Below are 15,136 nucleotides of genomic sequence, written 5' to 3'. Positions count from 1 at the left end.
TGTCAGTGAAAGTTATATATTTAAATTTTACTTTCTAGATTTTTAACGTGGTAGGGAAAATTATTTTTTGAGTTCATACTGAGTTTTAGTTTAAAGCATTTTTTCTTGTCATAAAATCACAGAACCTGCCTCATTCCAGTAATTATCTTTATTCACTGCTACAAACAAATTAATATAACACAATCAAGTCAAATAAATCCGACGAAATATTATAAAAGGTCAAACTTTTATTTTGAAAAATGATTGCTTGAAATGATTCATGACAGGAAGTAGCGCTATCATATTCTATAAGCCCGGTTTCTTTCTGTGGTTTAATCATGATAACTCTATTCAGGCTCCGATTTTTGTTTACATCTTCCGGGTTTAATCACGCACACAAATGTATATCTGACGGACAACGTCTTAACTTTGTGTTACATCCGTGTTTCGCTTCAGAAAGAGCAGTCAGTAAGGGTGTTTCTCACTGTAAAGCAGTTAAAGGACACTTAAAGTCATTCTGCACTCTTACACTCAATAGACTCTGCTGGAACTGCGGATCTTCTGCTGAATTATTTTTCTGTTCCTCCTGTAATGCGATCCAACCTGCTGATGACAAGACGAATTATTTTGATCTCTTGAAGTGGTGAGTTAATTTTGTTATAGTATTGACTGCATCACTTATGGAGTCATGGTTGTTTATTATTTGCCTTATTGGTCCCGAGCTTCCAAAAAGTTGCTTTCTTTATTTACTTTCATTCCTCAAAATCCATAACAGTTTTGTCATATAATGTACAGTGCCGGTCAAAAGTTTGGAAACATTACTATTTGTTATGTTTTTGAAAGAAGTCTCTTATGTTCATCAAGCCTGCATTTATTTGATCAAATATACAGAAAAAACTGTAATATTATGAAATATTATTATAATTTAAAATCTTTTTCTACTTTAATATACTTTAAAATATAATTTATTTCTGTGATGCAAAGCTGAATTCTTCAGTGTCACATGATCCTTCAGAACTCAGAAACTCTGGAAACAGTTGTGCTGCTTAGTATTTTTTGGAACCTTTTATTGATGAATTTATTTAAAATAAAAAATATGTTATGACTGTTTACATTTTTACTATAACTCAATTGATCAATTTAACATATACTTGATGAATAAAATATTTTTTTGTTGATTAAAAAAACAAAAAAATATAATAATAATAACTGACCCCAAACTTTTGAACAGTAGTGCATATTGTTGCAAAAGATGTATCTGGCTATCATCAGACCAAGCGCAATCTTTTGAGATTGAACCATAGACGGTAAAAAAATATGGACGTAGTGTCCGTGACGTCACCCATTGGATTTTGAAGAGCAGTTTTGGAGCGTAAAGTAGGGTCGAGCTGACCGTTGCCATCTTGGCAGCGCGTCACTCCCGGATAACAGAAAATGGGCGAATAGGCGGGATGTGGGCGGAGCTGAGGTGACGTGATGACTAACAGACAGCAGACAAACGGCAATCCACCTGTCACTCAAAGTGGCCACGCCCTTAATTATGCAGGACTTTAAGGCTTTATATAATGTAAACGAGTGAGTTATAAAAAAGATTCACCCCCTCACAGTTGTCATGTAGGGCAAAATTAGCCGTATAGACCAAAACCACAATTTGTACCAGACTGTAAACATGTTTTTTTCTGCTGTAAAGTTGGGCATTTTAAAGGGTTAGTTCACCCAAAAATGAAAATTCTGTCATTAATTACTTACCCTCATGTCGTTCGACACCCGTAATACCTCCGTTCATCTTCGGAACAGAAATTAAGATATTTTTGTTTAAATCTGATGGCCCAGAAAGGCCTCCATTGGCACAATGCACGGTTCACTTTCAAGACCCTTAAAAGACACTAAAGACGTCGTTACAAAGTCCATCTCACTACAGTGGTTCTAAAATAACTTTATGAATCGGCGAGAATAGTTTTTGTGCAGTTTGGATCGCCAAATTTCAGCAGTTTGGCGGTTTGACACGCGATCCGAATCATGATTCGACTCACTGATTCATAACGCTTCGAAGCTTCATGAGGCCGTGTTTTGAAATCGTCATCACTATGTAAGTCGTTATTTAGGGGTTTTTTGCGCACAAAAACTATTCTCGCCGATTCATAAAGTTATTGTAGAACCACTGTAGTGAGATGGACTTTGTAACGACGTCTTTAGTGTCTTTTAAGGGTCTTGAGAGTGAACCGTGCATTGTGCCAATGGAGGCCTTTCAGAGCCATCAGATTTACACTAAAATATCTTCATTTATGTTCCGAAGATGAACGGAGGTCTGACGGGTGTCGAACTACATGAGGGTAAGTAATTAATGACAGAATTTTCATTTTTGGGTGAACTAACCCTTTAACATGGGGCTCAATGAGATTCTGCTCCCTTCTGCTGCCTGTCCCTAGCGGCCAGTCGATGAATTGACCCTTTTCACAGACTGTGATGACACGTTTTAACGGTCATCAATATCGTAAATCCTGCAACGTTTTTTGTATATTCATTTTTAAAAAAATATATATAAATGTACATTTATAACACTAATACTGTATTTTATTACTTTTGCATCAAATTACAATAAAAAAGTTAGCGCTGCTGTGAGGGTGTTTAGTAATCGCGTCTATGGGAGTGATGGTAAAAATTAACATACCGGTATTTCTCTCTTTACACTGCCGTTATCAATCTCACTCTATTTTTTCCCTCTTTTTGAAAGTTGTGAAATCACTACTGTGGCGTTGTTTCTTTTGCTATGTGAGCAAATGGGCACACAAATAAATATTTAATGTATTCTCTCATTCACAGCTATAATATTTAACCCAACTATGACGACTTCTGCTCTGAGAAACCCGGAAATGTGAAAAGGGTCTATTGCAGTTTAGGTCACTTCCGTATTGGCTTCAAGAGAAACTGGGGGAGATTGCCGCTTGGATTGAACATTGGTCTGGGGAGTCTGCTCTGTATTTTCTACTGCACAAGAGGCGTGATCAACGGGCATAGTTCAAATGACTCTGTACGAAATTGGATAGTCCTTCAACCAATCAGGTTTCCAGGCTGAGCTGCAGGACGAAAAATCCAATCGCCGAAATCAAGTCTAACAAAATATATATATATATTTTAAATAAATGTTTTTTTTTTTTCAACTTTTTATTCATCATTAAACCCTGATAAAAAAGTATCACAGGTTTTAAAAAATATTAAGCAGCACAACTCTTTCCAACATTAATAATAAATCAGCACATTAGAATGATTTCTGAAGGATCATGTGACACTAAAGACTGGAGTAATGATGCTGAAATTTCAGCTTTGCATTACAGAAATAAATTATATTTTAAAGTATATTAAAGTAGAAAACCATTATTTTAAATTGTAATAATATGTCACAATATTACTGTTTTGTCTGTATTTTTTTGGCTGCCTAATGAGCATAAGAGACTTTCAAAAACATGAAAAATAAGAATGTTTCCAAACTGTTGACCGGTACTGTATATGATCTGTATATGATATGACGTTGTGCGATATTGAAGAAAAATGCAATATGCGATATCCTCATTAATTTATGCGATACGATATTGCTTTAAGTGTGAAAAATCTGTTTAAATTATATTTATCAAATTATTCAAAAACTGAGAATGATACCATTTATGTGTCTCACATACTTTCTGGGAAAAGAAAACGTCGCTACAACTTCTGAAAGTGACCAGCAGTGTTTTAGCACAAATTAATGTCAAAACTGACAATACAATTTTAACATCAATGTAAACAAAACAAAAAAATGTAATGGCAATATTTAAATACCAAAAACTCTTTGCATGACTTGGTAATATATAGTTATATCAACCTAAAACAACATCAAGAACATTCAGATACACAAAGACATCTGAACTAGAGGTGGACGATTATTTTTGTTATTTTAATTTATCTTTATTAAAAATTACAACTTAAAACAGCAGTCTGAGCTGATATCGTTCACTTAAAGCATAACCAACTGTGTTTACATGAATACTCATCAAGACAGCCATTTTGACATAACTGTGTGTGTATTTGACAGTTTGAGTGTGTAACAAGGCAACAAACAGAACTGAAGGGATCGCACACTTTCAGAGAGACGGCTTGTGCGCACGTTTCGGTGTGTGTGTCAGACAACGCGAGACTGCAAGAGTTGTTTTTCGCAAATTATTGCGTTTAATAACTCTTTTTAACGTCAAGCAAGTCACATAAGTAACAATCGTGTGCCCAGTCTATTCTCTGCTATATGCGTCGACCTAAATCATACACTTTTCAAGTAGCTTATTAAAATCTTTCAGATATTGCGTGCCATTGCGATATGTACATTTGCGATATTTCGATAATTTTGATATATTGTGCAGCCCTATATATGATGCAGTAGTTGAATTACACTGATTCAGAACTGTATGGATACAGATCTTGGTTTCAGAAAGAAATGTTTCAGAGCTTATGTTTAGATTTCAAATGTCATTGTATTTCAAATTCTTTATAGTTCATATCCTGTCATATATGTAACTGAACATGTTTGTCTTTCCTCAGTGAACAAACATTTTCTTTGGACTCTCAAAAACTTCAGAAAAGATACTTGGAGCTGCAAAGATTTCTCCATCCTGATAACTTTGGCCAGAAATCATCGGTAATGGACTATATTATACAAAATGTGTTATATACTTCGCAAAACACTTAAGTTACTTTAGGGATGCAAAATATATTGTGACCAAATGATGGGCCAAAACATCTTGATCACCTGCCTAATATGCTGTTGGTCCTCCATGTGGCCACTGACCCGTCGAGGCCTGGCCTCTACTAGACCCCTCAAGGTGTGCTGTGGTATCTGGCACAAAGATGTTAGCAGCAGACCCTTTAAGTCCTTTAGGTTGTGAGGTGGAGGGCCATGGATCGAACTTGGTGGTCCAGCACATCCCACAGATGCTCAATTGGATTGAGATCTGGGGAATGTGGAGGCCAGGGCAACACATTTAACACTTCATCCTGTTCCTCAAACCATTCCTGAACAATGTGTGCAGTGTGCGTTATCCTGCTGAAAGAGCCCACTTCCACCAGGGAACACCACTGTCACGAAGGGGTGTACCTGGTCTGCAACAATGTTTAGGTATGTGGCATGTGTCAAATTATGTTCAAATGAATGGCCAGAGCCATGATAATTGATTTATCTGATCAAAAGTGACAGGAAAAACTTGGATGAAATGTTACAAAAGATTTCTATTTCAAATAAAAAAAATCTTTCTTTTGGACCCTGAAAAAAAAAAAAAAGCAGTACAACCTTTTTCAACATTGATAACAATAAAAAATCTTTCTTGAGCATCAAATAATAGGACACCGATCAGGCATAACATTATGACCACTGACAGGTGAAGTGATTATTATCTCTTCATCACAGCACCTGTTAGTGTAACTAACAGGTGCCAAGTTATTCATTTTAATTAACATTTAAATTAATAACTTGATTGTACTTGAGCACTTATTATGTACGTACATGTTTTTACATTGTACTTACATTTTTAAAAAGACCTGCATGTGATTACGTCTGTAATTCATTTCTGTAGTTACATTTATTATGACACTGTTGACATTTCCCTTACACCTAACCCTACCCTTAAACTTACCCATCCCACCACACCTGTCCCTAACTTTACCCGTATCCCACCCCAATATCAGCTAAAGTGTTTTGCAATACAATATGAACACAATAAGTACATTGTACATATGTTTGATATAAGTACATAGTAGTTAAGGCCACTTAATATAAAGTGGCTACGAAAATCTTAATGGTTTTAAAAACATAAATGTGACATGTGAGATTCACCTTCTAACCCTTTTCTTTGCTCAGATGCTCAGGCAAGGCAGCAGGCAGTATTGATAACAATAAGAAATCTTTCTTGAGCATCAAATATTAGGACACCGATCAGGCATAACATTATGAGGTGAAGTGATTATTATCTCTTCATCACGGCACCTGTTAGTGGGTGGGATATATTAGGCAGCAAGTGAACATTTTGTCCTCAAAGTTGATGTGTTAGAAGCAGGAAAAATGGGCAAGTGTAAGGATTTGAGCAAGTCTGACAAGGACCAAATTGTGATGGCTAGACGACATGGGTCAGAGCATCTCCAAAACTGCAGCTCTTGTGGGGTGTTCCCGGTCTGCAGTGGTCAGGATCTATCAAAAGTGGTCCAAGGAAGGAACAGTGGTGAACCGGCGACAGGGTCATGGGCGGCCAAGGCTCATTGATGCACGTGGGGAGCGAAGGCTGGCCCGTGTAGTCCGATCAAACAGACGAGCTACTGTAGCTCAAATTGCTCAAGAAGTTAATGCTGGTTCTGATAGAAAGGTGTCAGAATACACAGCGCATCACAGTTTGTTGCGTATGGGGTTGCATAGCCACAGACCAGTCAGGGTGCCCATGCTGACCCCTGTCCACCACTGAAAGCGCCAACAGTGGGCACGTGAGCATCAGAACTGGACCACGGAGCAATGGAAAAAGGTGGTCTGGTCTCATGAATCAAGTTTTCTTTTACATCACGTGGATGGCCGGGTGCACATACTACCTACCTAAGCATTATTGCAGACCATGTACACCCTTTCATGGAAACAGTATTCCCTGAAGGCCATGGCCTCTTTCAGCAGGATAATGCGCCCTGCCACAAAGCAAAAATGGTTCAGGAATGGTTTGAGGAGCACAACGAGTTTTAGGTGTTGACTTGGCCTCCAAATTCCCCAGATCTCAATCCAATCGAGCATCTGTGGGATGTGCTGAACAAACATGTCCGATCCATGAAGGCCCCACCTTGCAACTCACAGGACTTAAAGGATCTGCTGCTAACATCTTGGTGCCAGATACCACAGCACACCTTCAGGGGTCTAGTGTAGTCCATGCCTCAACGGGTCAGGGCTGTTTTGGAAGCAAAAGGGGGACCAACACAATATTAGATGTTATGACTGATCGGTGTGTGTATATATAGCCTATAGTTTTAATGTAAATTAGCAGAAATGAATGATAATCACTATGTATCAAGTATCAAGCTTTGTATCAAGTTATTAATTTAAATGCTAGTACATAGTAGTTGAGGCCACCTAATATAAAGTGGCTCCGAAAATCTTAATGGTTTTAAAAACATAAATGTGACATGTGAGATTCACCTTCTAACCCTTTTCTTTTGAAACTTTTGCACACTCTCAGTGACTAATGTCCAGGCTTATTTAGATGCTCAGGCAAGGCAACAGGCAGTATTTCAGTGAATGGTTCATGCTCTGCGTGTCCAGTTGGGTCTTCTGACAGCAACAGCAAGCCAGATGTTGATTCTCCAGGCTTTGGCAACTCTGACAGCTGAAAATGTTTCTCCTCTGCCAGGCGTTTCTTTCGTTTCTCACCTCTTTTTTCACCTGACGAATCCCATCACAGCTCAGACCCTCTACGTCTGCCCACACAGCAAGATCCTTCAGGGAAAAAACCCACACACAATTATCAGCATTGCTGGGGTTTCGTTTTTTGACGATTCTCCTCATTCCCAAGAGGAAATCCTTACCACAAACAAAGAACATGTCATGATATCTTAAAATGAATGTGACGACAGCACATAATTATATAACAATTGGAAAAGTTATAAAACTTGGGCAGAGTATGAGTAGTTTTTCGTACCGCGCTTCCTTTGTTACTCCATAAAATCACAATATTGTTTAGCTCGCTTTATACTTTGGTGCTTTGTGTATTTGTGCGGTTTGTGCCTTTAGGGGCTGTTGAAATTGTTTTTGTCGCTCGTAAGAAGAATGACTTTAATTTGGAATGACTTTGCGGTCTGATCCTATTTACAGAAAGAGCAGGAATATTCAGAAGAACAATCAGCACTGGTGAACAAAGCCTACAGAACGCTGCAGAAACCTCTGAGTCGGGCCGTCTACATGGCAAGTATTTGCCCAATACATATTTGGACATGTGGATATTTGGATATGTGCATTTTATAAGAAAAATTTCAAAGGAAGAAAGAACCCAAGCGTACTTTTTTTCACATAAGTATTTCACATAAAGATTTTTTGAATGATCAAACGATACTGTTCAATATTCATATACTGTGACACTTTGTGTTTGTGAATTGCTGTATAATTCATATATAATCTATATGTAATTTTTTGGCACAAAATAAGGTGTAGTCGTGAGACAAACTCCTGCAGTACAAATGACATTTTCTACTTGTATTTGATTTATTAGTATCAAATACAATAACATTCAGAATATTTTGGGATGGTTGAAAATCATTTACTCACCCTAATGTCGTTCCAAACCCATAAGACTCTCGTTCATTTTCAGAAGACAAATTAAGATATTTTCAAAGAGATCTGAGATTTTTGTCCCTCTTGAGAGTCGATTCACCCAAAACTCGATTAAAAACGTTCATAAAGAGATCGCAAAAGAAATCCATTTGAATCGAACAGTTTAATCCAAGTCTTCTGAAAAGACATGATCAATTTATTTGATAAACAGATTTAATTTAGGCTTTTATTCATATATAAACATTGATCAGCGAACATTTAATATTGTTAATAGAACAAAATATGGTTAATAGAAGCTCAACCGTACTTGCTTGATGTGCAAGAACCAATGAGGTTCATTCTCGTGTTATGCAGCACGTTTGAGCTTCAGCAAGAATCAATGAGGATCATTCTCGTGTTACGCAGCACGTTTGAGCTTCAGCAAGAACCAATGAGGTTCATTCTCATGTTAGATTAGATTAGATTAGATTCAACTTTATTGTCATTACACAAGTACAAGTACAAGCCAAGGCAACTAAATGCAGTTTAGGTCTAACCAGAAGTGCAATAGCAGCAAGTGCAGGATATACAACGGTTGTATAAGTGCAGGACATGGATATGTACTGAATATATATAATATATATAAATAGAGAGATGGTAATTTACAGGTGAATATGTACAGTGAATAAATATACAGATGGCTATTACTATAAGCAGAATTTACAGGTGAATATGTACTATGAATATGATATAATATATAGATGGCTATTATTATAAACAGAATTTTACAGATAGAGGTATACAATGATATGTTAGGCTAAGATGAGGAATATAGCAGTGGATTAAGGTAGTGCAATAAATTATGGACAGAAGCTATCCGAGAAAGTGTAAAAGTGCAGTGGAAAGTGATTGCATATTACAGTTAGAAGTACGGTGCAAAATGCAAATGTAAACAGTAGGTACTGTAAATAACAGTCAGCAGTGCAAATGAGCATAATCCAATTAAGGGATGGTAGTGCAAAATGTATAAGTAAACAGTTAAACAGCACGTTTGAGCTTCAGCAAGAACCAATGAGGTTCATTCTCGTGTTACGCAGCACGTTTGAGCTTCAGCAAGAACCAATGAGGTTCATTCTCGTGTTACGCAGCACGTTTGAGCTTCAGCAAGAACCAATGAGGTTTATTCTCGTGTTACGCAGCACGTTTGAGCTTCAGCAAGAACCAATGAGGTTCATTCTCGTGTTACGCAGCACGTTTGAGCTTCAGCAAGAACCAATGAGGTTCATTCTTGTGTTACGCAGCACCTTTGAGCTTCCACAAGAACCAATGAGGATCATTCTCGTGTTACGCAGCACGTTTGAGCTTCAGCAAGAACCAATGAGGTTAATTCTTGTGTTACGCAGCACGTTTGAGCTTCAGCAAGAACCAATGAGGTTCATTCTCGTGTTACGCAGCACGTTTGAGCTTCATCAAGAACCAATGAGGTTCATTCTCGTGTTACGCAGCACGTTTGAGCTTCAGCAAGAACCAATGAGGTTCATTCTCGTGTTACGCAGCACGTTTGAGCTTCATCAAGAACCAATGAGGATCATTCTTGTGTTACGCAGCACGTTTGAGCTTCAGCAAGAACCAATGAGGATCATTCTCGTGCTACGCAGCACGTTTGAGCTTCAGCAAGAACCAATGAGGATCATTCTCGTGTTACGCAGCACGTTTGAGCTTCAGCAAGAACCAATGAGGATCATTCTTGTGTTACGCAGCACCTTTGAGCTTCCACAAGAACCAATGAGGTTCATTCTTGTGTTACGCAGCACCTTTGAGCTTCCACAAGAACCAATGAGGATCATTCTCGTGTTACGCAGCACGTTTGAGCTTCAGCAAGAACCAATGAGGATCATTCTTGTGTTACGCAGCACCTTTGAGCTTCCACAAGAACCAATGAGGTTCATTCTCGTGTTACGCAGCACATTTGAGCTTCAGCAAGAACCAATGAGGTTAATTCTTGTGTTACGCATCACGTTTGAGCTTCAGCAAGAACCAATGAGGTTAATTCTTGTGTTACGCATCACGTTTGAGCTTCAGCAAGAACCAATGAGGATAATTCTTGTGTTACGCATCACGTTTGAGCTTCAGCAAGAACCAATGAGGTTCATTCTTGTGTTACGCAATACGTTTGAGCTTCAGCAAGAACCAATGAGGTTCATTCTTGTGTTACGCAATACGTTTGAGCTTCAGCAAGAACCAATGAGGTTCATTCTTGTGTTACGCATCACATTTGAGCTTCAGCAAGAACCAATGAGGTTCATTCTTGTGTTACGCATCACATTTGAGCTTCAGCAAGAACCAATGAGGTTCATTCTCTTGTTACGCAGCACTTTTGAGCTTCAGCAAGAACCAATGAGGTTCATTCTCGTGTTACGCAGCACTTTTAAGCTTCAGCAAGAACCAATGAGGTTCATTCTTGTTTTACACAGCACGTTTGAGCTTCAGCAAGAACCAATGAGGTTCATTCTTGTTTTACACAGCACGTTTGAGCTTCAGCAAGAACCAGTGTAGTTCATTCTCTTGTTACGCTGCACACTTGAGCTTCAGCAAGAACCAGTGTAGTTCATTCTCTTGTTACGCAGCACACTTGAGCTTCAGCAAGAACCAGTGTAGTTCATTCTCTTGTTACGCTGCACACTTGAGCTTCAGCAAGAACCAATGAGTTTTGTTCTCATGTGTCAAGCAAGTACGGTTGAGCTTCTATTTACCATATTTGAGTGATCAATGGCTGCATCCGAAATCACACAGTTATACTATATATAAACACACCCATAGTTAATTACATATAGTAGGCGAAAAACATTGTGTCCGAATTCAAAGTACTTTTTAAAGGGTAACTCAACCCCCGATCAGAGCCTAACTCCACCCACTGGCAATATTTAAAAAATGCTGGAAAAGTGGGCAGAGCCCAGCGGAGACAGAGGGGATGAACCGAGGGCGGGGCTGAGCGGGGGGCGGGCACCTGAGACCCGCATTGACAGATTGATTAGGGCGTGGTGAGCTCGTGGCGTAGTGAGCTGGGTAGTGAGCCATTGGAAGAGCCAACATACGTCACAATGGCAAACAACGTCCAATAGGAAAATTCAACTGCAGTAGCCACCATTCAACCTAAAGAGGGCAGCACTCAGACGTTTTTACACCATACAGTATATTGTAGAATTAAAACACCTTATTCCCAAATGTCAAAACATTTACTCAAATCAATGAACAGCACTAATAAAGCCCCAGTCTTGCAGATCATTAACAAATAAAAGTTGTTTTAGGGTTTAGTTACCCTTTAAAGAGTAGGTAAAAAGTACCCGGATGACCTACTACTTCTGGCGAGATTCTGAAATGTGCATACGATGGACACTTTACTATCCCACGAGGCCACAGGAGCGGATTTGTTAATGACAGTGAAGCGAAGCAACTGACACTGGTAGGTCATGTGATAATGACAACATGGCGAATGTAGTACGTCCGGATTACATTCATACTATGTAGAACATATGGTTTTAACGGTCACAAAGGTCTCCAAATGGCGCTTTTCGCCAAGCACCTAGGTCTCTAAGATCAAATAATAAAGGCCTTTACTGTTGCCGGTCCGAGTCTCTGGAATAGTCTTCCTCAGGAACTTGGAGAGGTTACGTCTTTAAACGCTTTTAAAGTTGAATTCAAAAACTATTTCTTGTCTTTATCCTTTGAGAAGGTGTGCTAGTTTTTGGTTCTTAATAGGATGTGTGTTGTTTTAAGTTGTGTGTTGTTTTAATGAAGTGTCTCTTGATTGTACAGCACTTGTAAAGTGCTTTTGTTTTATAAATACAATGAATGAATGAATGAATGAAGCATTCTGAACTGCGAGAGACCTTACACTTTCTTCGTTGAATACGGAAGGCAGCCTGACGGTAGATAGATATTTTACTTTATATAGCTTTAAATATGGATATTTTTCTTACACAAACCCATAAATTTGCTTCAGAAGGCCTTTATTAACCCCCCGGAGCCGTATGGAGGATGGATGCACTTTTTGGGCTGCCATTATAAAGCTTGGATTAGCCAGGACATTTTTTTTAATATAACTCCGATTGTATTCGTCTGAAAGAAGATTGTCATATACACCTAGGATAGCTTAAGGGTGAGTAAATCATAGGGTAATTTTCATTTTTGGGTGAACTAACCCTTTAAAATGGCAGAGCATTAAAGTCGACTAGTTTGTGCAACCCCTACTATTTTCGTCAATCAATGTTTAAAGGAGTATGAAAGCCTAAATTAAATCTGTTCATCAAATAAAGCAATCATGTCTTGTGGAACCGAATGTTGATTAAATTTTATGGACGCCATCAGAGTTTTGTATGAATAGACTTTAGACTTTTAATTTGTGTTCCGAGATGAATGAAAGTCTTACAGGTTTGGAATGAGTAAATGGTGACGGAATTTTCAGTTTTGGCTGAACTAACCCAAACACATTTTGTGACCACTTCATATATTAACAGTTGCCATACTTTTCTGTGTATTTCACTTTTCCATATTTCACACAGAATCCAGTTGATCAGTGTACGCTCTCTGCAAAAACATGCACCCTATATATCGGGCAGTTTCTCTGACTATTGAATCTTATTTTGTAGTCTGTTATGACTGCTGCTGTTTGAGTAGCGCTTTACCCTCCATAACCTGCATGTTCTGCTCTAGCTGGAGCTGCAAGGGGTTTTGCTGGAGGAGGGTACGGACGCCACCGCGGACCCCGCGGTTCTCCGAGAGGTCATGGAGATTAACGAGAGCCTCGCAGAGACGCGGAGCCAAGACGAGGTCAATGCTATCGGGCAGTCTGTGCGAGGTGTGTAGGTCAGATAAAAAAAAGCTCCGACCGGAAGTGATTTGTTGAAATATTGCTCTGCTCCCACTCATGTCACTTGCAGCTTGTTTATGTGACCGTTTGCAGCACTATATTCATTCCATCAGAAAGTTCAAGGTTCTGTGGTTTTATGTGTGCGATTTCACTGCTTAAACATTGTGGTTGTGGGATTTATTTGTGAAAGGATGGTAGCGCTTCTGCTGTTTTTATACTGTATTTTACTTTCTTTCACCAGAGAAACTGAAAGACTTGACTGAACAGATGAATTCATCCCTAAACAAAGGTATTTTTCACTCTTTCTCTTCATGGCCTCCCAAATTTGTCAGAAATTCACCGTCAAGGCCTGTTGCACGCTCATTTCCATGGTATGTGAGTGGAAAATAGCTGTTTTTGTGTTTGCCTCACGAGCCTCTTTTTCACAGGGGATCTGCTGACCGCCAAAGGGCTTCTGGCTCACATGAAGTATTTTACAAATATAGAGGAACAGGTAAAAGGCAGAATCACAGAGGGTTGCTGAGGGAAAATTGTAAACAATTTGCAATTGTAATAGATTTGATACAGCTCGGTGAGAGATTTCATGCTTGTACTCTGAAGTTTTTATAGTAATATTTATTGTTATTAGTACAAATATGTTGGATTATTGTTGGTAACTGAATAAAGTACATTTATTTTAATCTTCTGTCTAAAAGAATGTTTTTTGTGTTCGCGACAATAACAACCCTGGTCCGTAGCACACATTTACACATAATACGTTGGGTAAGAAGTTTGGGTAACACTTTATTTTAGGGTGATGTAGTTCCACGTTCATACATGTACTTACTATAGTAGTAATAGTAAATGATGCATAGTTCAAGTAACTAACCCTAAACCAGACCCTAAACAGTAACACCATCCATCTCTATAGTAAGTACATGTAGTTCATTCATATTTTCAGTACTTATTTGAGGAAGTACAATGTAACTGTCACTTTACTACATGTAACGTGTAACAAAGACACTGTAAAATAAAGTGGGTTACACGTTACTACATGTAATTATGCATAATTTAATGTTCCTTCTGTAATAATTACAAGCAACTAACCCTAAACCAAACCCTAACCATAACTCTATAGTAAGTACATGTAGTTAATTAATATTAATCCGTACTTATTTGAGTAAGTACAATGTAACACAACCTTACTATATGTAACGTGTATCAGACACTAAAATAAAGTGGGTTATACTTTATTTTAAGGTTACGTTGTTACACGTTACTTTCTACATGTACTTAATATAGTAATAACAGTAAATTATGCATAATTACTAGTAACTAACCCTAAACCAAACCCTAACCATAACTCTATAGTAAGTACATGTAGTTAATTAATATTAATCCGTACTTGAGTAAGTACAATGTAACACAACCTTACTACATGTAATGTGTATCAGACACTAAAATAAAGTGGGTTATACTTTATTTTAAGGTTACGTAGTTACACGTTACTTACTACATGTGCTTACTATAGTAATAAACCGTAACCGTAACTCTATAGTAAGCACATGTAATTAATATTACTCCGTACTTATTTGAGTAAGTACAATGCAACTACGTCTCCTTACTACATAAAATGTGTAACAAAGACTCTGTAAAATAAAGTGGGTTACACTTAATTTTAAGGTGACGTAGTTACATGTTACTACATGTATACTATAGTAATAACAGTAAATAATGCATACTTACAAGTAACTAACCCTAAACCCTAACACTAACTCTATAGTAAGTAAATTTAATTTAGTTATTTAATTAATATAAGTAGTTAATTAATATTACTCAGTACTTATTTGAGCAAGTACAATGTAACCTTACTACATGTAATATGTGTAACAAAGACACTGTTAAATAATGTGTAACCCACTAACCATAAACCAAACTCTAACCATAACCGTAACTCTATAGTTTGATATAGACTATATTATTTGAGTAAGTACAATGTAACTACATCTCCTTAC

At 37.9% G+C, this 15,136-nt stretch overlaps 1 protein-coding gene across 1 annotated transcript; it reads left to right on the top strand.

Moving 5' to 3' along the window:
- Positions 1–245: 245 nt before the first annotated feature.
- Positions 246–13,824, top strand: hscb (HscB mitochondrial iron-sulfur cluster cochaperone). The gene is made up of 6 exons (XM_079815839.1): positions 246–622; positions 4,546–4,642; positions 7,838–7,927; positions 12,986–13,130; positions 13,384–13,431; positions 13,571–13,824. The coding sequence occupies exons 1-6, from the start codon at positions 318–320 to the stop codon at positions 13,663–13,665; spliced, it is 780 nt and encodes a 259-aa protein (XP_079671965.1). The 5' UTR covers positions 246–317; the 3' UTR covers positions 13,666–13,824.
- Positions 13,825–15,136: the final 1,312 nt, after the last annotated feature.

Source organism: Gobio gobio (genome assembly GCF_949357685.1).
Source record: "Gobio gobio genome assembly, chromosome: 4".
Lineage (NCBI taxonomy): Eukaryota > Metazoa > Chordata > Actinopteri > Cypriniformes > Gobionidae > Gobio > Gobio gobio.
Note: the sequence above shows the minus strand (reverse complement) of the source record. Positions and strands in the feature narration are given on the sequence as shown.

Bases quoted from the DNA above. Each gene is read 5' to 3' on its own strand.
- hscb (XM_079815839.1), top strand. From the start codon at position 318: ATGATAACTCTATTCAGGCTCCGATTTTTGTTTACATCTTCCGGGTTT. The intron at 4,643-7,837 runs GTAATGGACTAT...TCCTATTTACAG, and splicing joins ACTTTGGCCAGAAATCATCG to AAAGAGCAGGAATATTCAGA. The intron at 13,131-13,383 runs GTGTGTAGGTCA...TTCTTTCACCAG, and splicing joins TATCGGGCAGTCTGTGCGAG to AGAAACTGAAAGACTTGACT.